Source organism: Calidris pugnax, unplaced genomic scaffold (genome assembly GCF_001431845.1).
Source record: "Calidris pugnax isolate Ruff unplaced genomic scaffold, ASM143184v1 scaffold147, whole genome shotgun sequence".
In the NCBI taxonomy this organism is placed as follows: domain Eukaryota; kingdom Metazoa; phylum Chordata; class Aves; order Charadriiformes; family Scolopacidae; genus Calidris; species Calidris pugnax.
This window is the reverse complement of record NW_015092359.1, coordinates 831208-856166: the sequence shown is the minus strand read 5'-3', so window position 1 is coordinate 856166 and position 24959 is coordinate 831208. Positions and strand designations below refer to the sequence as shown.

Here is a 24959-nt window from a genome sequence, read left to right as displayed (position 1 = left end):
GATGAATCAGCAAGTACATGAAGAATAATTACAGTGGAAAATAAAGGTGTGTTATTTAGTTCTGGCTTTAGGACTGTATAGCTTTTCACCTATCAGATGTATTATATGCCCTATAAAAAAATAATACGTTTCTTTTTACCTAGGAGGAACACAAAAGCAGGGGCTCTTGGGTCCATGAAGGGAAGCATAAATAGTGTCCCTCCCTCAGGGACAGATGTGCCTGGGCTGTAGAAAGTAAAAATGCTTTGTTGTTCCTTGGTCTGACCAAACAAAGGATGCAAAATAGTGTAGCTGAGAAGGAAGGAACTTTTCCCAGTGCAGAAACCCAGTGTGTCAAAAGCGCCCTGGTTCATTTGGCTGGGGTCTGTGATTTCAACAACACTTTAAACATAAAATACTTTTGTCATGGAGAATCAGGATTTCTCGTCTCCATCCCTACTCTAAGGTCATAAAGGATCTGGGACCATGAACCAAAACTTGCTGAGAAGTCATCCCCCAAGAGCCACGTGGTTCATCCCAGCTTTTGGGGCGGATCTTTCATTCAGGGAGTTGGGCTGGGAGGTGTCTGTGTTTCCTCCCTTGGAGATGAAGGAGACAGGCGCAGATGTGAAGACAGAGATGTCTCCGGTCCTCGCCTGTCTGCTGCTGGTTTTCCTGGCAGACTGCTGGGGATACCAGCACCACCCCTGCCGCTGCACGGGCAAGGTCTTCATTTGTCAGGAGAGCAAGGTGGTCCAGGTTCCCCGGGACATCCCCGCCAACACCACTGAACTGTAAGTAGGCAGAGGGAATGGTTGGAAGCCTGCAGCCCTGTTGTTGGCTCTCCAAACAAACTGCTGCGTGGCAAGCCAAGGGTCGGGCTCGCAGGGAGTCGCTCCGGAGACTTACGCCAGCTGTTTGGAGAGCACAGCCCTTCCCATGACACTTGCTTAATTACATCTCAGAGCTCCTCTCCATTACTCTGATCGTGCTCATTTCAAGATCTCTGTTAAGAAAAGATATGGTACGTTACAGTGCAAAGCGCAGACTAAATTTTAAACAAGCTTCCTTGGTGCTGTGACAGTAAATTGAAGCATAAAGCCTAAGCTTTCTTTACAGCTTGCTTTAGCATTGTCGAAATGTGTCGTGCAACTTGTCTGCCCCAAACAACTTGATGATGAGTGTTTGTTTGTACTGTGGGAGCTTTCCAAAGGTTTGTGCTCGTTTGCCAAGAAGCGACTTAATGTTTTCTTTTTGAAATAATGAAGGCATTACAGAAAGGACTCTGATAAACATCCAGAGAGTGATCCTCCTCTACCCGAGGAGCAGCATGACTGCAGCTGGAGAGGGCGAATAACATAAAGATACCGTACCGTGTTACTCAAGGAAGGGTTTTATCTATCTTAAAGCTTCTCTTTGTTTTTTTGTAAAGTAACGTGAGCAATCCTGTACGACAGCTGTTTTCTGTGTCAGTAGCACAGGCGAGCAAAAGAGCTTATGCAATGGCAAGTACATAACTATGCATGCGATTGTTTTCATTTTAACTTTTTTAAAAGCATCCACAGCCCTCTGACATAGTTATGACCTAAAGCAAAAATGAAAGGACTAGTCCCAGATAAACACTTTGATTAATAAGTGGAGTGGCAAGTTTGGGGGGAGGTTACAAGGAAGAATAGTATGTCACTCGTTGGAAAAATATACCTCTCTCCTAATTTTACACACCACAATATATCCATAGTTACTATCTTACAATTTTCTTAGGGCAGAAGTTTTGTTTCGTTCAGAAGGAGGAGTTGTTATGCTCACTGAATAAGCAGACTGAGGTAAAACTTGATAAAAATGTTGGAATTAACCACAGAAGGTCAGTAAAAGTTTAAATCATTCTTGCAACTAGAGGGAAAAATAATCCATCTGTGATTTAGGACATCTAAATGTGTTCCAGACATACACTGCTAATTTCGTTTAATTTTGCTTTGGTTGTTTCTTTAGATTACACAGTTAAGATCTGCCTTCTAGGGATTAAGAAAAAGCAGTTTATAATTATTTCTGCAAAGCAGTAGAGTTTTATATGACCAAAAAGCACCTGTTAGTAAAACAAGAGTGTGTATTCTGTGCAACAGGCAGACGACAAGGCTGGTGCCACTGAGAACAGGGAACAAATCCTTTCTTTTTGCACTGTGCAAATATTGGAGTGGAATCTCTCCACTTGACTCTCTTCTCACACCAACTTTTGGTTTATCAGGAGGTAGTTCTGGTCCCACTTAATCAGTATAGCCCCGGGACTGATTTCAGCATTGCTTAAGAGTTTGGCCATGAAAACTATGTAGAGTTGCTTTGAGTATTCCAAATGTTAGCGTTGCTAAAGCGAGATGTATTAGCTGAAAAACTATTAAGTGACAGATAAGCCTTAGATTTTTCCTTCAAGGTCAAAGGGGTCTAGAAAGGCGCCTTCTTACATATCTCTCTGCTGAGTGCCCAGCGGGGTGATTCGGGTGGCTAAAATAGACTGCTGCTCCAGATGCTGTTGCAAATGCACTCTTGGTAACAGAAAAACTTTGCTTTATGTTTCCTCAAAAAGCCTCAGTGAGTCAAAAGGGGTTTAAAATCGGTTTAGCAACTTGAGCATAGATGGTCGCAGTGTCTAAGGACACAAGTGCACACAACTTCTCGCTACGTACAGCCCTTGCAAGGAACTTTTTTTCACTTAAGAGCTCATTCTGGGAGTGCTGGATGCAGCTGATGTTCATTTGACGTAAAGGGAGGGGGGGGTGTCTCTTCAGTACACTTCACCTTCTCTTATGTGGTTTTGATAGCTTTCCTAAGCTTTCGTAGTGCCTTTTCAATGTTGAATAATATGCCTGTAAAAGCTTTGGAGAGTGAACAGGAGCCTGATAAGCCTCAGGCACTTCTCCTGTTCCTGTGTGTTTCTGTTCCACTACAGCTGTTTCTTAAGTTGGGACGCTGGCATGTGGCAGCCAGCTCTGCTACTTGGTAAGAAAACTCAGGTTAAATGTAAAAATATTGCCCTCAACAACCATTATCTCTGGTGTTTGCCATGACTGATTTTTTTTTTATTACTTTTTATTTTTATTTTTATTTTTTGAGGTCCCTGACACTTGCTGTCGTCATGGGTTTCCTTGTTTCTGGTTTGCCAACAGCGAGAGCTTACACTCCACAGTGAACAGGAGCTCCGTGGCACGGTACGAGAGCCGGGGTGTTGCTCCTGGTTGGATTGGCATCTGCCTTAGCAAAGAGTGTTGCCGAGGGGAGGGCTGGCAGCCTCTTACAGGGAGGGATTGCAGTTTGTACTTACCATGTGGAAACAGAGCGGGGATCAAAAACCATGGGTTTTCATTACTGGTTTTGCTGCCACATTTACTTTTTCACTTATAGGCCAAAATCTCACAAGAGGATGGTTACAGCTTGGTTTGTACATTGCTTCTTGCAGATTTGCAAGCTCTTGACACAAGAGTATGGTTACAGCTTGGTTTGTACATTGCTTCTTGCGGATTTGCAACCTCTCTGCAGCTGGTGTGCTTTGAGTGTTTGCAGGGGGGACTTTTTATAGGTACCAAAACGCCTGTGAGAAATGTAGATGGCTGTGACCACAAGAAACCAGAGACTGAAAATTCAGATGGGAAATGTAGGTTCATCTGTGTTAAAGTATTAATTATTAATTGCCTCACAGAGTGATAGAGGGGGAGCAACTCAGTAGCTAAGACAGTTTACTCCTTGAAGGTGTAAAACAGTTCTAAAATCCAGTGTCAAGCTTTGTAAGCTATCCATAGTATTCGCTAAGGTCTCATTTAGTCTTTAGGGGTCTTGCTTTGAGGAGGTGATGCAAAAAAAAAAAAATTGTTCTCAGAAAAGAAGGGATCCTTCTTAAGATTTAGCAAACTACTTCAAAGAGAAACACATGACTATCAGCTGGGAACAAAACTGGAAATGGCAGGAAAAGCTTACTCATTCTTACAGCACCCTTCTTTGCTTTTGGGTTTCTCATCTCAGCAGTGCTTGAAATCACTCTTATGGTATCCCAGGGAAATGGAGAGCTCTGCTCCAGCAGCTGGCTCCAACCATTGGGGCGGCAGACTACACCTCTGATTTGACAAAGCAAAGCAACAGTACAGGGCAGTTTAAGAAGGGAGGTGAAAAAGGCTGTTCCATCCAATTCTGCTTGCAATCCTGAGGAGTTAGGCGAGAGAAAAATGAGTATCAGCATTTTACCTGCATCCTGTGACTAAAAAGGTATCAGGAAATCAATTTTGGTCATGTTGTATTTGTTACAAAGAGAAACTGCCTGAAACAGTAGTTACTGAAAGTAACTACTCAGTTACTTCCCAATTTTCTCTTGCTTCTAAGCATCCTTGATGCTTAGCCCTCCTTCGCTGGGCTACAAGCGCGGCAGCCGACACTGCATGTAGATGTCGACCAGTGGGTTCCCTCTGCCTGCCTGTTTCTGCACCCCCGAGACTATATGAGAAACATCTCTTGAGAATGGAAGCTCCCCAAAGAAAGCTTGCAAACTTGGAAATGTGACTCAGCTAATTAAAGGGAATTGTTTAACGCGTTAGCTTGCCAGAGGCTTCAACAGGAGAGTGGTGCCAGTTTTAGAAAGGAGCAGCTGAGACGACTGAAATAATTGACAACAGAGATGGTCCATCATTTGGCACCCATCTGTCAAAGTGCTATCTAAGAGAAAACTGCAGGTAAAATAAATAAGACTTAAACTTGATCAGCTGGTGTTTTGTATTTTAAAACCCGTTCTCTGGCTCCACTAGCCAGTTTAGCCATTGTCAGAGTGGTTTAGAGATATAGATACAGAGTGTTTTCTCTCAGGCATCTGCAAACTATAAACAGTGGGATTTTTTACTTGCTCTCTGCATAGGTGTTTTTGTACAATGGCTCAAGGATATTTATTTTAGACTATCAAGTCAAGGCTGAGTAGATGTCTGACCACTAAAACAGTGGCTGCTTTGAAATAGAAAGTTCTGTGTTATGTACTGAGTCAGACGTGCTTCCCTGCGACAGAAGCTGCAAATGATGTGACCAGCAGCTGCAACTGAGAGCTGAAATTAGGATATTTTTTTTATGCTTTCACACTTGGAAGTTGATACTACATTGAAACCTGCAAACAATTACAGTTCTTGCTCAGGTGTTTATACTGATGGACTGACAGGGTGTGGAGAGGATAAATGAAGACCCATGAAGCTTTTTTTTTTTTTTTTTTTTTTCTTTTATCCCAAGAAAGAAAAGGATGCAGAGCGGTGGGGACACTATTGTGATATGATGTACTAAATGAACTGCTCACCCTTGCCACTGCATCACTGATGAAGGAAAACAGCTTTTTTTTTTTTTTTTTTTTTTTTTTTTTTCACTTTAACTAGCTTTGTTTCTGTTAGGGTAGGAAAAAGTCTGCAGTTAGTGCTACATTCTTCTCTTCCCGAATTTATGATCAGTTCACACTTTGAAGCTGAAAGCTATAGAGGTTGCTGTACAATCACTGGCTGTATATTGGTGGAGTGGTCCAACGCTTATGCTGGATTCTGTATTTGACATTTTCATTGGGAGGATAAAAAGAAATAGGCAGAGCATAAGAGAGAAAAAAGAGAAGGAAGAAAGTGACACTAAAGAAGGATAATAAACTCTGCAGGGCAGATCCTCAGCTAGTATAAATTACCAAGTACATATCTCTATAGAAACATCCAGTTTCCAAAGCTTCAGGAGCTTTTCAGCACAAGGAGGTGTGCTGCACACAATAGGGGATGCTCTGCAGTGCAGCACTCTCCGCTGGCTGGCTCGTGATACTATGGCAATAAATACACAGGCATGACTTTCACCCGACTTACAATAACTGCAGCTTGATGCATCTCTGAGAGATGTATGACTGAGTCTGAAGATGTATAGATATGTGCATATATATAGATGATGTATCTTTGAAATGAAAGTGCATTCACTTAAAATTTAATGGCAAGTATATGACTTGTTAAATCACTAAGTTTTTTGCAGGGACCCACAGTGAAAGCCGAGAGTTGATTTTGTTTGTGTGCAGCATTGAGAGGGTACCAAGGTCTACACCGGCTGATGCCCTTCTCTGGGGTCAGCTACAGAGAGATTCTCCTGATGTACAAGTTCTGGCTTTTCTGGCTGCCTCTGTCTTGTCCATACACACAAAAAACAGAGGGCCTGTGTCACATCCCCACATGTCTGATACCAGGCAACATGGGTTCCTGGGGCTGGTCCATGTCCCAGAAATAAAGCCTCTCCATTAGACGTTTTAGGTATAGTCTGCTTCACTTCGTGCGATGAATCAAAACATGCCTATTGAATGAGATTATCATCAATGTTTTTCTAAAGTGTTTGGAAGATTAGACTAATTGTTTGTAGGTGTTACCTTTTCTCATCTCAAATAGGGTGTCTTCATCTTGGGTTCCTCCCCATTCACATCTTGTTTCATATAATTATAACCTAGGATAGTTTGACAGTAATGTTATTCATGAGATGCGAGCTGGTAAATACCAAGATTTAGTGTAGAGGCACAGCAAGAGACAAAAGTCCTGGTAAGATCAGAAATAAGTAGCTTTTAAATTAAAATGTGGTTAAAATGGGAAAGCTGGTAAGTCTAGGGGACATCATTACAAAGTAGGATGGAGGCCTTTTCCATCTCTGATGAGAGCATGAATCACAAAACAGATTTGAGGGATCATGAATTCACCAGTGTTATGCAGCAATTAATTTTCCTTTGCTCTGAATCATACGCCATGCTAAACTCTTCAACACTATGGGTGATTTCTGAGCTTCATTTACTCCCCTTACTACAGCTTCCCACAACTCATCAGTTTTCACTGCACGGAATTAAAACGTCGTATTTTAGACTTTGTTGCCTTCTCTTTTCTAATATTAAAATGTATTAACTTAATATCTCATCTCACCCAGGGAGGCCAAGACAGTTTGGCTTAGGGAATCCTATCACCACTCCAATGTGACTATCGCTGCCTGGGAGAGCAGAGTTAAAGCTATAGCAGAAAGTTTTGAAGAGTGCTTCTATGAGTTTGAAAGACATTGCAGTGCTTATGTGTTTCTGGTGTGGATGTTCAGCTTTGCTGAGTTGCCCTCCAATCCCTTACACAGGGAGCTCGGGGTAAATATGCAGAGGCAGATGCAGGAAGGGGTGGGTGGGTGTCCCTTGGGCTCTGACCCAGCAGGGTACGAGCTGTGTAAGAGCCGTACTGTAAGAGCCTCAAAGCCAGGACAGCTCATTCATCATCCCTGTATCTGTGTTTGTTCATATAATATGCTTTCAGCTCCTCACTTGGGCTTATAAATGACGGCTTGGGAATTTGAGTTAATCGTTTTCTGGATCTGGCCCTTGGCAAAGTCATATCAGCATTGCAGCCCTGAAGAATAAAGCTTATTATCTCCCTCGAAACCCAGGCCACGCCTCTTAAATTTTAAAAAAAAAAAAGACTTTAAAAAAAAAAAGCTTCTCAACTACTTGATCTTGCTGGCAGCATTTCTGAGGTGTAACAGAGATCTCCAATGGAAGGTGTCTCTAAAAGCTCCAAATGGAATTCCTCTAGAAAAGTATCACACACGAAATGTGTGGCCTGATAAGGCAGCAGGAGAGTCTGCTGTGCAGCTCAAGGGTTTCCTTTGCAGATGGCCAAGGGGGTCCCATGGGGTTGGCGTGTTGCTGAAAATACTGGGTTTGTGGAGAGCTTAACGAGGGCGAAAGACGAGAGCGGAGGAGGGAATGCCGCAAGAACAGTTGCCCAGAAGTGAGATGCCAAGTGAATACACATCCCGAGGGGCAGCGCTGCGCTAAGCGCCAGCAGTTTGTGTGCAGGAGGGGGCCCTGCAACGGCAAATGGAATTATCTGGCATAGCAACGAAAAATAAACAAGCCTGTTAAACACCCAAGTGAGGAGCGAAAGAAATCCACACAAAGTTCAACATGCCGCGTTCTCTTCTAACTTGATGGCTTTTTAGTTAGTTCTGCTTAACTTTCCCAAGTGTCCTTGTGCCAGCAAGCTAGAAGATAATTGGGGTAGGTTCACAGCTAATTTAAATTGTCATAGCTTCATTAACTTCAGTGGAAAGAACTAAGTTCATTTTCACTGTCTGGTGATGGGGACCTCTGTCAGCCACGTGTTGTGCATTCTGGCAGCAGCTGATTGGTAATTAATATGTATGTGTGTTTGGTAAACAACATACTTTGGGCACAAAAGACAGGTATTATTTTTCATCTCAGTCTATTAGTTTTACACAGCGAGGGGCAAGCACTTTGGTAGGAAAAGTCACTTTTCTTTGTTTAAGACCTTGACCTTTTCAGATAAAACCTGTAAATTATTTCACACACTTTGCCTGTAGTTTTATTGGACTGGTCTTATTAGCAGTGAAATTTAAGTCATTAAAATGAAGCTTATTTCAAATTATAGGTCAGAGTCAGGCCTGGATTTCATAAAAGAGTATAGAAAATGATTTCTTCTAATTGTCTTGCATACACCGTAATAAGGACCCTGTTTTTTGCCTCTGCTCAGGTGCAGCTTCCTTGATTGTGGGTGTCTAGGGTCAGAAAAGCTTGTGATTTGTTTGCTTTTGATTAATGTTTTCCTCCAAACATCCTAAGGTGTTTCAGGAGCTTAGCCTGGAAAGTATGGATGCTTCTTATCTCCTATTACCTTATCAAGCCACTCAGATGTATTTGCTCCTGGTTAGCTGAAGGAGAAATTACTAACTGTTATTATATGCAGAGGGAGATATGTTTCTGAGTGAAATGCCTTCGATCCAACTGAGTATGAACAAGTTTTTTTTTTTCCCCAAGTATATTTCCATGACTTTTGAGCCTCTGTCTTTGCCCGGACTAGCTAAATAATGTTATATCCTTGACTGTAACATATTCAGAAACTTGCTGTAGACAAGGCAGCCTCAATTTTAAACATATACCTGCTGGGTGAGCTTGAGCCAAAGCTTTCACCTCTGTCCGCTCTCAAGAATGCCTTTACTAGTTGGCATTTTAGCATGTTTGCCTGGAAATCCCGTTTTGTGAATGTCTCTGGAGCATTGTTCTGGTAACGGTCCTACTGACATAAAGTTTCCTCAGAGCACACATGAAGATGTACTTTCTGATATGAATCCTTGCCTAAATACAGTCAGTTAATTAGAATTAATTTGTAAATATTTATATGTAAGAGATCTGTGAATCCTCAGTGGTTTTCCAAAAATACTATGTGCATAAACATGCAGTGAGCAAAACTTCCAAGTTTTCAATGTTTGATTAGTCTTCTTCATGAGAATGGAGCAAGGAGGGAATACCCTTTCAAGTGATGGTCAGCAGATATGTATTTTTATTTGAAATAGTAGTGTACAGTGAAGAACTGGATTGACTGTGTGAAGACTGGAAAAGGAAGTGGTGCTTGTTTTCTCAGGAGAGTTTCTGGTGTCCTGTATTTATGTTCTGAACATAAAAATGTGGAATGCAGTGGGATACCATAAAGCCTTCTCAAAGCCTTGTAATGGTTTTATAGACCGTGCTGTGCCCTGTGCTTAGAAACGATGCCTACTCTTGGCTTTGAGAGGGTTGGATTTCAGTGCTAACTTCAGGGCAAGCTTGGATTTCTCTTTTCACTTGTACCACCACGTGATATAAATATATTAGGCTCTTGCCTTTACGAGCCCAATATGAATTTCTGAGGAAAGAGCCTTTGTCACAGGGCACCCTATTCAGTGGGAAGCACTGGTGGCTGAGAGCGCCATGGACACTCATTGAGGTGTGAAAGCAAATCTGGCTCCAGCAGCAGAAGCACTGCCCATGCTGCTTTCTCTGGCATCTCCAGTCTCCACTGCTGGAAAAAGGAGCACAGATCAGCCAAATCCATTTTTTTTCTTCCTGTTAACTACTAGGAAGCGATCGATTCTGAGGGAGTCTTTCGTTGGAGTGCAGTCTCCCAGCAGGAATATTTATAGGCATACAGAAATTTCTGAACAAGCAAGGTGTACGAAGAGGGGCTGTAAATGCCCCTGCTATGGGAAGACAGCAGGTTGATGCTAAAAAACCTGCCTTGTCCCTGAAGTTTTCTTCGGCCAACAAAGCTGCTATGGAAATTTTTTCCTTTCCTTTTTTTTTTGGCAAGTGGAGAGTCATAAAAGAAGCACAGGCTGTGTCAGAAAATGACAGCAAAACAAGAAATGCCCCAGCAGAACAACAACTCTCTCTAGGTGGAATTACTGGTTTGGGGAAATACTCACTGTATCCGAATCCCAGGAGCTGTAATTTTCTATCTGCAGTTTATTGTTGCCATGGCAGATGAAGCCCAGACCTCATTCCTCAGTGCTTTGAAATTGGCATTAGTGGCCCCTGTGAGGGAATACCCTACAAGAAAATCTAGGGTTTGATTCCACCGGCGTTCGTACACATCCTAATTGCTTGCCCAAGCAGCTCGGCTGCCTTCCAGTGGGATGAAGCACAGTGTGTGCTTCACAGGTGTGAAACTACCCATCTGTACGTATTTGCAGATTCAGGACTTTTTGCTAATGCACTAGACAGGAAACCACTCTAGGGAAAAATAAAACGGGTGTTAAAAGCACAAATGGAATAAGTAGCCAACTGTTTAAATTTATTTTAAATTATTAGGGGAGGTTTTAATTGTTTTAATGAACCATATGGAAATGATAAGATTTTCTTAGGGCTCACAAAGTTCTCTATAAATATTAAGAGATTTCACAACATTCCTGATAATTCCGTAAACATAATTTTACCCATTACAGAAACAGCAAAACTATAGGATGTAAAGGATGAATAATTTCCCAAGAGTACAGGGTAACAAATCAGTGGTTTAGCTGCAACTGTAGCCCCTTCAAGACCTTATTCACCAGACCATACTCCTATGGCTATATATTGCCTTGTACAAAAGTAAAAAAAATTACCTCTTGCACCTTCATATTCCTTTCTAATAACTGTTTCTCATCATGGGAAGGCTTTATGCTCAGCAGCATGAAACGCAGGCCTGCTGCTGTGAATTTCCTAAATAAGGCAGTGCAAAGTCACAACTGTACTATTTTTTAATGTTTAAGTGAGGCGTATACCATTTCAGGGTTTTTTTACTCAAATATATTTTTACTGACACGGTACCTCTGCATCATCACCTTTTCCGCTTTTGTACTTTTCTCGTATCAGTTTCTGTCACTGTTAGAAGAGCAGCATTTCACAGTGGTGTTACAGTCAGTGATTTAAAGACAGCTGAGGTGGAGATTTTCGTGGGCATTTCAATTACAGATAACTGTTGACTCGGTTAGGGTCAGTAGGGCTGCCCATGGAGCACTAATTGGAAGATTTTCACTCGTTTGTGCATTTAGCTGCTATCTGTGTATGTCTCCTTAGCTAGAACCCGTCATAAATACGTTAATTTCTACAGGATTATTTTTTATGTATAGCATTCACGTAGCAAACAATATTACCTTGGTGTCCTTCATTTCCATACATGTTATTGCTGTGTTAGATTGGTGCGGCTGAGCGTATTTCATGGGCCCCGCCAGGTCCTATGAAATCAAGGTGGGTTTTGATCACTTTTAGCCTAGAAGTTGGAGCACCTCCCTCCTGGGCTTTACAGGAGCACTGCAGGGGCTGGACACAGAGGCGTGAGTCTCCAGGAGGTGCCCATCAAGGAGGGCTTGCCCTTGGGACACACTGATGCTCTGGTGTGGTGGGGATGGCTGTGGACCAGCAGCATCTAGGGCTTTGCCATTTTGTTTGTCTGTCAGAGATGTGAATGCTGTCTGGAAGAAACGTTCCAGTGGCACTAGAAAGACTGGCTCTTTGTTCAAGGCTTTGAAAGACTATTTTTTTTCCCCTCCACGTCAGGCTGCCAAGAGGCGGCCTTGGTTCTAGGTATAGATTCATCTGTTTAGCGTCCTCCAGGCTGGGCGCACATCGCGGTGGTTATCAGCAAAAATAGGGAATGAGGCAGGGGGTGCTTCAGAAGTTCCTGCTTGCGTCTCCTTGAAGATTTTCTGCATTCCGCAGAAAGCTTGTTAACCTCTGCTTTGGAGGGATGGCAGGCTGCTATTTTTATTAGCAATGCCTTGCTTGCCAGCTAGAGTACATCTTTACAATGTTCATCATATAAAGGAGTTTATACATTTCTATAATGCACCTTATGCTACTATCCTGTTTACATGAACAACAGCTTCAAGTTGCAGCCTGTGTTACATAGAAACACTCAGGGTTTTGTTTGTCTGAACTCAACTGATTCAAGTTGGCCCTTGATCCTAGAAGCCTACAGTCCCAGAAGCCTTAATCTTCAATACGATGTCAATTGCTTTTCTTAAAACACTCCAAAGAAGAAAAAATCTTCTTGGACTTCTAATCTTGGGACTAGATGATCTCCAGAGGTCCTCTCCAACCCCATATCACTCTGTGATTCTGTGAAAAAGGTGCACCTAGATTAGACAGAGGTCTAAATTTCATCTTGACTATCAAGTATAGCAACAGTGTAGGAGTTTCCATGGCACTGAGTTCCCCCAGTTGGAAAGTTCTTTTCCAACATCAGTATTTGTATTTCAGCAGCTGCTGTAACAGAACCCAATGACCATGCTTCCTCTGCTAGTCTGCCTAACAGCATCCTTCCAAGTTCTGCTTGGCTTGCACCGTCATCTGAATGTGCTTCCCTCTTGTTGATCTTACTGAAGAGGTGATAATGGCAAATCCTTTCCAGAAAACAAACCAGTGTCAAACTGATCACTAACCGTTCCATGCCATCTCAACGCTGAAATAGCAATAGTGATTATGTCAGAGGTTACTTCTGCCAAATAAAGGGATAATCAGCTGAAACATCTGTATGTTTCAGAGGATTACCCTTGAGTGAAGGAGGTAGGAAAATCAAAAAGCATACACAAAGGCAGGCAATATATTTGTTGTGGCTTTCTATACCTTCACTGCATGTTATTTGCTCTTTTGTAACTCAATATATGGGCCCTAAATATTGTTCTGGTGAATGATAATAACGGTAGCAATTAGACAAACCATAACTTTTGCCCAAAGCAGCATAAAATAATATTTTAAACACTGCAGTCTTATAAACAAAGCCTTAGGAAATAAACAACCTTTTACAGTTGTCAAACTCAGAGCAAACTTTCATTTTCTCTTTGCCAAAAGCATGCCTCAGTCTGGGAAAGTGAGGGAGAATGACCACTACCATGCCTACTCTTTGAACAATCTATTTGCAAGAATAGATATGGATGTAACATTGAAAAAAAAGAAAAAGGAAAAAAAAAAGTGGTTGGCTACTGAGATGAAATAACAAGCACTGTATCTAACTCAACAGGTCAAGGGGTATAAATTAGAGGCATGTTTTCTCAACAAAGTAATCAACTACAAAATTCATACATTCTCTCATTTTTTGCAAGGCCAACTCATCTTTAAAACTTGAGACCTTTTACCATGTAAAACAGAGAAAAAAAGTGCCAACTCATCTTTAAAACTTGAGACCTTTTACCATGTAAAACAGAAAAAAAACAGAAAAAAGAGATCTTGCAAGGAAGCTGCAATTAGAGTAATAGAAAGTAATGATGTAGACCTTTGAAATTAATCTGAGGAAAAATGTAATTATTCTGGAAGGCCATGTGTGAAACCTTGCAATGACATTTCAGGTTCGGTGGTGATGCTGATGGTCATTTTTGCTGGCCCCAAAGCAAAAGCAAACATGGTTAACCAAGCCTCTTGCAGCGAATTCTATCAGCTAGATAAGATGTTCAGCACTTAATGTACAGTACGTTGGCTGATTGTGGATGTCGCCGGAGAAGAATGTGAGGCCAACTCCTTATTTTTTTTGTTACAAATGCTGATGGGGACGATTCCATCTCCGCATAAAGAGATTATCATTGCGTCGCTGATTGGTTAACCTCTGTTCCCCTTATTCAGGCTTATGCATGTGATAAAAGGTCTATCCAATACATGCTGAAATATCAGTGGGAGAACTCCTATTGATTTCCGTTAGATTGTGCCATAATATTGGGCCCAGTCTTTCACTGCATTGCTTTAGCACATGGTCATCAGTACTGAGGTGTCAGCTAACAAAAGCCACCGAGCTGTGGACGTTTTTCTCCTAGGACTCATGAATAGCTGTGTATATAAAATTGAGAGCATTAGACAAAGCCAAGTTCTTATACAATTTATACACCCTTAATTATTTTCTGTCACAGCAAGTTATCATTGTTTTTAATTAAGCAAACGTCCTTAGACTGGCAAGATGTGCTGCTTCATGCTTTATCCCTGCTGGAAATGTTTATTTCTGTTTCGAAATTTTAATATAAAATATCAGGGAGGTGGAAGGAGAGCAGAGGTTTCAAGCACCCTGACATCCGGTACTGTATATTATGTTTCCCTTACTCTGTCCTCAAGGTGAGCAGTCAAGATAAGCCAATGATCTGCAGCCCATCTAATTTGTTTTTCCATCATTTTCTTAAGTTGTCTTATGTGCAATAATCATTACAGTGTAAGTGACACTGCTGGGAAAATCAATTCTTCCTCACTGAATAGAAAATAACTGACGCTATACTTGAATCATAATTGGTGTTTTGTTTATTTTGTGGGACTTGCAGCTAACTGCTGACTACTTTGGCTAAGGAAGTTCTGCGTCTTCTGGCAAAGGCACTGCTTGCTATAAAACATTATGAAATCTACTTCCAATTGAAATGTAATAAAAACCGCTAAGGATAGACACTGAATTTTCTGTCAGATGTTCGATATTACGTCCTTGAAGATTAAAAAGTCTCTGAATATTTATTAGCAAGATGGAAGGCCCTTCCAGATAGGCTTTGAACCACGCTCATCAATGGAGCACGTGAATGACTTTCAGTAGTACATCTGTCATATATTCTATTACTATAAGATTATTATTCCCCTTTTGCTGTTTAGCTCTAATTCAACCACAACAATGAAAAAGACACTTATGTGCTATGTGTGGGCACAAAGCCCACGTAACTGATGTCAGCTTTTCAACCTGAGGATGAACAGGAGTTAGCAGAGGTTATCAGCACCGTGCATTGTTCTCGCACCTCTGGGGTGTCATGTGGTGTGCCAAAAAAACCTCTTCAGTTATACTGTATGTCATGAAATAAATTCAGGGATGGCAGTTTGTACTTGGCTAAATTTTAATCAGAAATTTATATTGGAAGGGGGGAAAAGGGGTTTTTAAAGTGCTTTGGTTTCCTGTGCAGCACTTGTGCTCCAGAGCTGATGCTCACAGTGTTTGGGATAAAACCCCTGTGATGAAAGAGGAGTTCATCACCAGTGATGAACAGTAGAAGCCCTCCACATGCAGACCCAGGGCTTGTGACCTGGGGTCCAGCTGAGACTTGAATAGCTGTCTGGAGCTGCAATATGCTTTTCCTGGGTTTCATTATTGGGCGAGGAGGCCAATATTAATCAAAACAAGCTTATCTGAAGTGAGGTCACCCCTGTATTACCCTGCATAAGGAGGCAGCCAGGATTCTCCATTTTTCCCTACCCTTGTAGGTGGTGTGTCGTGTCGCAGGAGTGTCTGTGTGCTGTATCCTTACATGGCCAGGACACATCTGGAGACCTGTGAGTGCCCGTGCAGCTGTGTGCCCAGGCAAAGGTGCCCCATGTGGAGCGGGGACCCCGTTCCTGGCAAGCTCCTGCTCAGCTCCTCGGTGACCGGTCCCTGTGTCAGCAGAGCTGGCTCTGGAGTGAGTCACTGCAGCTTCCCCAGGGCAAAGTCTCTCTGGGAAAAACAAAACAAACCAACCAAACACAAAGAGGAGAACAAGGCTTCTGTGTGCAAATGCCCCTTCCCATTGCCAAAAACCTGATTGCAGTTAGTGGTGTCCCCCTCGCTCCCCTCCAGTGGATCATCCTTGGCTGACTGGGGGATAGAGAACTCCTGAATTCCTTTCCTAACCTAATATGGGGACAGACGCTTTTCCAGTGATCTGAACAAAAATCTCTTCACCTGAGCATTAAATCCCATATATAATGAAGGATCCTTTGTGCTGGTTTGTCTATTTGGTTCTATCCTCCCTGTAAATTCCTGCATTTATCTTCAGGACAAAGGATTCATTTCCTGATTTATTTATTAATTTCATTTATTTTTTTTCCTGCTGGGGAAAGGGAAAAAAGAAAGGGAGGCTGTGTTTGTGTTTGGATAACCAGGAGCATTTTCAGGCTCTGTATCCAACTCTGCGTACAGCTGTTCAGGGAGAGATACTGAAAAGCTGCAAGTGGATTCTTGTGCCACCTTATCTCATTCAGACAAGAGAAGACACCCCTTGGCTTATAACGATAAGCTACAGCCTTGATCGATTTGATCTGTGCTTTTGTCCTTCTTCATAATTTGAGCTATTGATTCTATTTATTAAAACTAATTTAAAAAACACAAGCCCTGAGTGCTCTGCTGTTCCAGATCAGGCTGCTCTGGGCAGTCTGATCTGAAGCTAATCCATTCACTGCTGATTTATTTTCACTCTGTTTTCAAGCAGAGTTCTGTTCTGTGTTTCATTTTTTTGTCCTCTGTTTCTCTCTGAGAAAAAAAGACATTTAATTTCACACCTCCAGTTAGAGCAGGGGGGTCTAGATTCCTTTTTCTGATATACGAAGTGAGCTCAGGAAAGTTTACCTGGCTCATTCTTGCAGATTTTGCTTGGATGGTGCCCCCCTGTGTATTGTTCTCTATTGTCTTAAATCAAAGCTTTGTGCTAGAGAAGAAATCGGTGTATTTGTTTAAATGCACTCTTCTTGCCATATTGGAGTTAATAGCACTTACCGTGTTCCTGAATTAAGGCTCCTGGGAAGCACAAGTTTGTCTAAGGGCTGGAGGATGGTTCTTTAAAAATATATACTTTTATTCAGACTTAGAGAAATCAAATGAAGCCCTTACTATTAAAAACAGATAAAAAATAAAGCCTTCAGGAGCTAGGTGTCTTTTAGTACCAAGCTGGATTTGAGTCTCTGGCCAAGGATCAGCATTTAGTGGTATTTATTTACTGTCAGTGCATTTTGCTAGTGATGTTTTAGTGCCTTTCTTTCCCTCAGTTTAACGCATTCATTTAAAGCTTCAACCATCAAATTCTTCAGGTGGTTAAAAGCTCTGTGGGTGTCTTGCTTGAGCAGAGACTGCGTATCATGCCTGCTGCACCTCTCAGTGTTTGCTGCTGTAGCATAGTCTCTGCACAGTAAAAACACTCACAGTCTGTTCCTAATTTATCCTGAGGTCTGCTTGGTCATCCTCTCAGTCTACAGCCTGTGATTTCTTGTGCAATATGTCATAACTATCAGCCGGAATCAATCAGACAAAATATATGTCTAGATATCATCATAAAGAAAACAGGCATGGGGTAACAGCCTCCGAAGTCTTGGCCTGCTTTTAAAAACATTCCTCTTTACTTCAGAATCAATATGGACACAGAAATACAGAGTCAGTATTGCTGAATATTTCTTTATAGACGTCGTGCTGCAGGAAGATATCTTTCGACTGGAGAGCCACAGGTAGGGTATTGATTGGACACATGCTGCAACCAACATTCAAGCAAAACCCCAGCCAGTCAGGTACGGTAAGAAAGTGAGGCCCCTCAGCTTGTTTATGATGCAATCTTGCCCCAACACTTCACAGAGATGTTGTATAGCCCAGCAAGGATCTTCTGCAAGTGGTCTCAAATTTGGCCCATCAGCACCAACCAAAGGCATGCTAGATGCTTTTCCACAATCCCCTGCCTTGCCCCCATGCCCCCAGGCAGGACTATAGCCCAGCGGAGATAGATGAGCCATCAGTTTTTCCACTGTAGGAAGAGATCCTCTCCTCTCCCCTCTCTCTCCCTGCAGTATAAGCTGTGGCTATGGTAAGGCAGATCAAGTATCCTATGGACAACAGGGATTCTTAAAAGCTGCTAAGGGTAGAATGAGACTAGGGCAAGTGTTTAAGATGTATTGCCACAATACTACTCCGGCCTCCAACTAATTCCAGCCCAGAGGATTGCTTGAAATTCTTGTTGTTTGTTTAGTAACCCTAAATTATCTCTCCTCAATTTATTTGTACATTCTACCTGTGAGCCTACATAAGCTTCTTGCATCCATGCAAGCTGCATGAAGGAGTTCTGGCAGCCCGTGTACACCGCATGAAGAGCCAGGTCCTCTTATTTGCTTTGAGTCCAGCTCCCTGTGTCCTCACCTCTAAGCTTTTGTAATGGCAGAGCTGACAGAGCATCCGTTCTTGCCCACCCTCTGCAAGACATTTTGTAGACCTTTAGCATCCCTTTAAGCTTTCCAAGCTGAAAAGTCCCAGACAAATTGGTTACTCCTCTTATGGAAGCCAGTTCATGTCTTTGATCAGTCTTATTGCCCTTCTCTTTACCTTTCCCAATACTAGTATAACCTTTTGGAGATGAAAGGGATCAGAACTGCACCCTCTATTCAAAGGCTATGTGAACCACTGTTTTTTTTTACTGGAGAGAAGGGGGAGGAAGGTTTTAGGAAAAGAGTGCAGCCAACAGGTCACACAAAGCCCTTAAGCATTTAGATTATTATAAAACTGAGTCTGCTTTATAGTCCATCTCCCAAGGTGGGGGAGGACAGTAAGGCATAACTTGAGATTTCACAGCGGCAGTGCATTTCCCCTGTTTTTACAAAGATTATCAAAATGACCAAGCAAAAGAATTTATGGAGAGCTGAAGCATTATTTTACTACTTTTATTGTTAAAGAATGCTAAAGTGTTCTTGTTGCGTTTATTTGGGAAATGTAGAGCCAATTCTGTGCAATGAAACAGGAATCTGAACGCAGCACTGATTCAGTTGTACCCTTTGATCTTCTGGCAAAGGGAGACATCTAATGCTTTAATTGTTTTAACCTAAGGAGCAACCCCTTCTTCTGTGATGTACAAAAACTTGGACTAGCTGCAAATACTGAAGAATACTTCAATGTTTTGATCTAGACAGAGATAGCCTGCGTCTGAGAGTGCTGTGATAGGTGGTGTTTGCTTGTGCTGAACTGGGTAAGGTCAAGTGGTGATCCCCATTTTGGCAGAGCTGTCCCAGGCTGGCTGCAGTGTAGGTTCTTTGCTGTTCTAACGTGTAGCTCAGCAGAAAGGTGCATATCTCTGCATCTCTGCCTGGCTCAGGGACATCTTGAGTAGAGTGATACCTTGCTTTCATGTATTTATTAATTTCTTCTTGATTGTCTACCATCCACAGTATCCTGTAGCAAGGAGTTGCATAGCTTAACCACATGCTGTGTGAAGACTGAGCTCATCCTGCTTTGTAGGTCTTCTCACCCAGCTCTTGTTTTGCTACCGTTGTCATCATACATGTTTGTCACCTTGCTCCTCTCCCCCCGTCCAGGTCGCTTATGACTGTGGTATACAGGCCCCAAGCATGTCTCCATGGGATGCCACTTATGACCTTCCTTCACTGAGATGACTGTTACATCTATCCTTGTTTCTTCCAGTCAGGTGTTATCCAGTTTTACAGAAGAAGTTACCTGTCAGTCATTGAGAGAGCTAATGGAAGGATGTATAGCAAGGGGGCAGAAGTCCAGGCTTCATCCACTGAGGATAGATGTTGAAAGGGATATGTTTTCCCAGGCAAGCTCTTTCCTAGAGGTCTTTCATAATCTGCAGCTGTGCCATGAGCAGGTCAAGTTTCTCCTCTCTCTATTCCACTTTTCTGTCACCCTTTTTAACAGGACCATATATGTTCATTATTTTTAAAGTGATCCATAGAGGGTTCATGTTCAAGAAGCGCTCTGAAGGTGAAAGCGCTAAGCACATCTTTATTCTGAACGTAAGGCAGTCTTTCAGGTGCCAGTGTGGTCAAGCTGGCATTTTTCTGAAACAATAATATTCACTTTGAAATGCAATAGAGATCCATGCTTGACACCTGTGCAATCTTTGCACTGTGTGTTATTGGGAAGAGACCTGTCAATCTTAAAGGAAATAGTACAGTTAGAATTTTTAAGGCTGCCGGTACACTAGCTGCTATGCTAAATTTATTCAGGGTCATCATTTTGACATCTGAAAATAAATCTATGGCTAGTGGAAGGTAGATAGAAAAACTCGTCATTTGCAGTTGCAAGCTAATCCTTGCTAAAATAATGGAAAACATAATGTTTTGGGGGATTTTTTTTAGTACAAAGAGAAGTAATAAGGATTCCTGGCTTTGTCATTCCCTTTATATCAAATTGGTGAAGTCTATGGGGAAGAGATCTCAATAACAGAGAGAGACTGTGAGGGAGAAGAGACGTTCTCAGGAGAGAGTGGGATGAAATTGAAAGAGTCTATCCTCCTGCAATTCATATCCCTGTGAATGTTTCCCTCAGCAATCTCTAATAGATGAGCTGAGAAAAGTTCTTGACACGGAAACTGTGCGGCTTGGAAGAGCAGCAGTGACACGGGAATGAGTGGTGAGCAATGGCAGGAAGCAGAAATGTTTACAGGACTGGAATAAAAAGTGCAAAGTGTTGCAGGTTCCACTGGAAAACCTCCTCTTGGCAGTTGTAATTGCGGTGGGATGACTCTGAGCTCTCCTGTGCTGGCAGGGGCCTCTTGCTTGTGTTAAACTCATGGGTGCTCCCATTCTCAGGGTGATGGGTGGTTCATCCTCTCGCACAGGAGGCAGCTCTTCCAGGAGCCAGCTTCTGCCACCCTGGCAACAGTCAGCTGAGACATCCAGATTAGAGGAAGGTACGACCAGAGGGAATGAACAGGAGCTTTTGCTTCTTTGCATGGTACCAGAGTAACAAAAGGTGGGGATTTTTCACCTTTGTCACTTTTAGTCCTATTTCAAAACATAAGCATCTAAAATGTAAATGTATGCTTCAGCTTTTAAAGAAGGAAATGCTCCATTTGCCACAGTGGGAGAGAGGTGGGAGCATATGGCACGGGCCCAGCATGTTTCTGTATTTCAGCATCGTTACATCAGCACAAGTCTCGCCGGTGCCCTGAGAACAGCAGGGTACGTGCCGTTCACATCCAGGACCCCTCCTGGGGGAGATACTGTTTTCCCAAGACTGGCAGTGGAGTTAGCTGTGTTTGGCACTCGTGCTGGTCTTTGGAAAATACAGCACGTATTGGATAGCAGAGAGAATATTTACTTTTACAAAGCTCATACTTGGATCCAGAGGAGAAAAAAAAAGAGTGCGATCAAGTCTCCAAGCGCTATTCCTTAAATTGTTTCTGACCGCTCTGGCATCAAGGAGTATCAGATAGTTCATACATCTTGGAACAAGCCTTTGGATGTATCCAAATTAATCCCAGTATTTGGTGGGGACTCTGTTACTTATTAGGCTGGGGGAATGTAACAGTGAGTGTCTTTATTTTCTTAATATTGTGTGATATTTTGGCTGTGTCCCATTAAGCAATGTAGGTATAGTGCCTGTGAGGATATGGGTGTAAAAGGAGGTAAAAAGCACGCTAGCTCTTTCTAATGAATTTGACAAGAAAGATACAGTGTCAGAGTTAAGTTAATTGGCGTTTTGCTAAACAACGATGGTTCAGCAAGACATTTTGCCGAAAAGCTTTCTCTTTGTCTTTTACCTTCACTAAAGCATCCAACCCAGAACTTGAGGAATTTGGTCCCTGGACAAGTCCTCTCAGTCAATAAAAGTAGCATCATGTGTGGAGGGCCTGCCAACACAGAAAGTCCTGAGGTCTTAGAGGTAGAAACTCTACACACAAAGAACCCTTGTCACCTTTCTGCTACGACCTCAGCCAGGGAACAAACCGCTCTTCTCTCCCTGCTGCGTAATAAGAGTTTTTTGACACATTCTTGGGACAGGAAAAGAGTTGAAGTGGCCAGCTGTGTGTGAGCTGGATGGCTATTCTTGCTCTGAATCAAAAGAGAGGAAGAAAGTTTTGAAGACAATACCCAAAAAGCCCCCCATCTGGTTGGGCTGTGGACATTTTCCATAACCTTATTTGCCTTGACAAGTTGCCGACGAGAAAGAACACAAAGTGAAATGCTCTTTGTGCAAGAACAAAATACTCAGTTCTTGTACAATACTTCTTTTGTTAAAAAAGTATGCAGAGATATTAATATCAATAGATGCAACACTGAGGGTGTCCTCAGAGTGAATGAATTTTTAATGGTGCCTCACCATAAAGATGGTTGCAGATATCAAGGTCAGATTTTAAGGAAGTTGCACATTTATCACAGACTGTACATTTCTCAAAGGCCCATGTGAGTAAGCTGTGAAGAACAAGGATTTGCTCTCCTAAAAGTAGTGTGGTGTCTTACAGGATAATCAATACTAATAAAGTATAGCTATTTGTAAAAATAAAGCAATCACTATTTTCTGACTCTCTGTAACCAAGACGGGATAACTTCATTCACTTGTGTTATTTATCTTACACAAAACACTTTTCTCAGCATGCCTTTGACATTAATAGAAGCAATTTTAACTGTGCTTTCAAGCTTACTGCTGGCCTTTTTTCTGTGGGTAACTCATTCCAGGCAGTTAAACCCTTCCCGGATGCGAAGATGATAACTGTGATTCTGCTCGTGGGCCTGAAGAGGACCCGTTTGTTGTCGCAATTTGTGCTCGGTGGCAAACCCTTTTTTCTCTGCTGTGCATGTACTGTAGAAGCATCCAGAGCTCCAGCGTTGCTTTGCTTGAGCTCTGGGCAAGCTTAAACACAGGAGGAGATCCTTCCTGCCGAGGGGGCATTGCTTTGCCTCTGCTTTATCTGCTGCTTGGGTGCAGGATGTGAACTTTGGCCTTTGACTTCCAGCTGCCCGGACCTACTGGAGGGACCAACGCCCCCGTGTCAGAGGATGCTCTGCTCTAAGCCTGCTCAGGGCAGACGTCATGTGTGTTTGTTACCAACTTTGTGCATTACTGCTGCTGGCACCTAAATCTTCGACAACGTAGTGTGCAAAATCGGTTGATTCTGTTCCTCTCTAGCTTTATCTCAGGGTAAAGCAACCCAGCCCAAGTAGAGTGAAATAATTGCACTAAGTGTAGACCATTAAGCATCTCAGATCAAGTAGAAGTCCTGGTGTAGCATCTGTTTTGCTGACTGTGAATTTTGCGGTCTTTTTTTCTTTTCCCCTCCAAATTCTGTGGATTTTTTGTTTTTAATCTCCCGTCTCCAGATTCACTCCATCCTATTCAAGCAGAGGTATTTAAAAGCATCGTGGAGCTTTATTTTTAAACTGCCTGCCTGTGCGACCTCGGAAAGAAGCTATCTGCACCGTCGGGGGGGGATGTACAGTATTACTGAGGACAGAGTATTCTTTGTCCAGAAATGAAAAGGGTATCAGTGCTGAGACTAAACATTCCACGGTTTTGGAAAACTAAGGCAGGGGAGTCGGGCGGGGGGAGCGGAGTAAGCTTTACAAGTATGTTGCTTAACCACTTTTGCAGTCTTTTAGATGCTTTTTTTTTTTTTCCTCACAACAATTTTCTGTCCTTCCTTATCTCTCCTTATCAGCTGTTGGCTGCTGAGGGGCACTGTGTGCAACTTATTAGCTGACCTAAGCAAGGTCTTGGGGGAAAAACAAATCCCACAGCCGCTGTGGTGTGCGCCTGTGTGCGCAGCATCCCGGCTCTCCTGGGGAAACGGGCGTTTTGTTATCCCCGTTACGGTATCGTGGGCACTCGCTCTGCGAGTGAGATGCCAACAGGACATCAGCTGTGGGATCTTAAAATGCTTCCCATCAGCTTTTTCCGACTGGCTGGCATTATTACGCCGAGCAAGTCCTCACTAAATTTAGAATAGGAGCGCCATCAGTACTATTCATTATCCTTTTAATCTAATTCAGAAAAAGAAAAGGAAATTGATTTTTAAGGGAGGCCACTGGTAAAGATTAAGGAGTCATTTTTCACGAGCGACTGCACATACTGCCTTTTAGATTCAGACCTGCAAAGCAGACAGGCATGGCTAATAACTTTATCATTGCAGTTCTAATTGTATTTACTTTGGCTGTACATTGCTCTGTTTAACAGCACACAAACCAAAATATTTTCTTTCTCAGAGATGCCCCTTACATGGCTCCCTGACCTGAAGAGATTCCCTAGCGGCATACCCAAAAGGAGGACGTGTTGCCCTCACAGAGCTATCCTGCATTTTTTCAGTCAGATAGAAGAATGGTTCTCCCTTGTATTGCTGAGCATGACGTTATACAGTATGAAATATCTCCCCACTTAGTTCGGGTCACCTGTCTGGTTGTGCATCCCCCCCCAAGCCTATTGCCCATCCCCGGGTCTATTCACTGCAGGGGCAAAGAGAAACAGGGGTGGCCTTGATGCTGTGCAAGCACTGTTCAGTAAAAGCTAGAAGATCAGTGCATTATCAGTATGGTTTTGGTCAATATTCTAAACCACAGCGCTGTAGGAGCTGCCATGAAGAAAATTAACTCTCTCCTAGCCAGGCCCTGTACAGCCTGAAACTCAGGAGGGGATCTGTGGTTTCTGGCTTCTCCATAAAATGCATATTGCTTAATTTTTCCTGGGAATACTCGCCTTTACCTGCTTTTATTATCCCACAAAAGGAAGAAACCAGCTGTGTGGTCTAGATAACTTGTCCTTTTGCGAGCATTCAAAGGGGATGAGCAGCTGCTCTAAGCACATTAGGGGAATGCAGTGATTAGATGCTGCAAGCCAGATTGTGCATATTAGCAAGGGGTTACAGTCTCTGTCTTGTAAGTCCATTTACAGGTGTGTAAAGTAAGGGCTCTCGGTCTCTCAAATGCATGGATCATATGTCTCGGTTGAAAAAACAAATTGCAGAGCTCTTCTTCCATTATTCAAGCATTCCTGTGCCACCAGGGTCCCCTTTTTGAAATGAATCTGTCGTTACATGAATAGTCATTATTGGAAAAATATTCTGCTTGGCTTTGGTTTACCTTTAAGATGATGGAGTGGCTCTCTGAAAAGATAAGCCAGTAGGGTGGTGGGAACAATGTTTTGTCACTGCCAGTGCCATTTTTTGTGATCCTGTCAGCCTTATGAAGTCCCAACCTCAGCACCTCCTGG

General features: G+C 42.5%; 1 protein-coding gene across 1 annotated transcript in view; it reads left to right on the top strand.

Annotated features, from left to right (window-relative positions):
- The first annotated feature begins 578 nt into the window (after positions 1 to 578).
- Positions 579 to 24959, top strand: part of FSHR (follicle stimulating hormone receptor) — a 90128-nt gene continuing 65747 nt past the window's right edge. The window contains exon 1 of the mRNA XM_014962363.1: positions 579 to 773. Coding sequence (XP_014817849.1) covers positions 586 to 773 — 188 coding nt within the window. The 5' untranslated portion in view covers positions 579 to 585. The remainder of the gene's footprint in view (positions 774 to 24959) is intronic.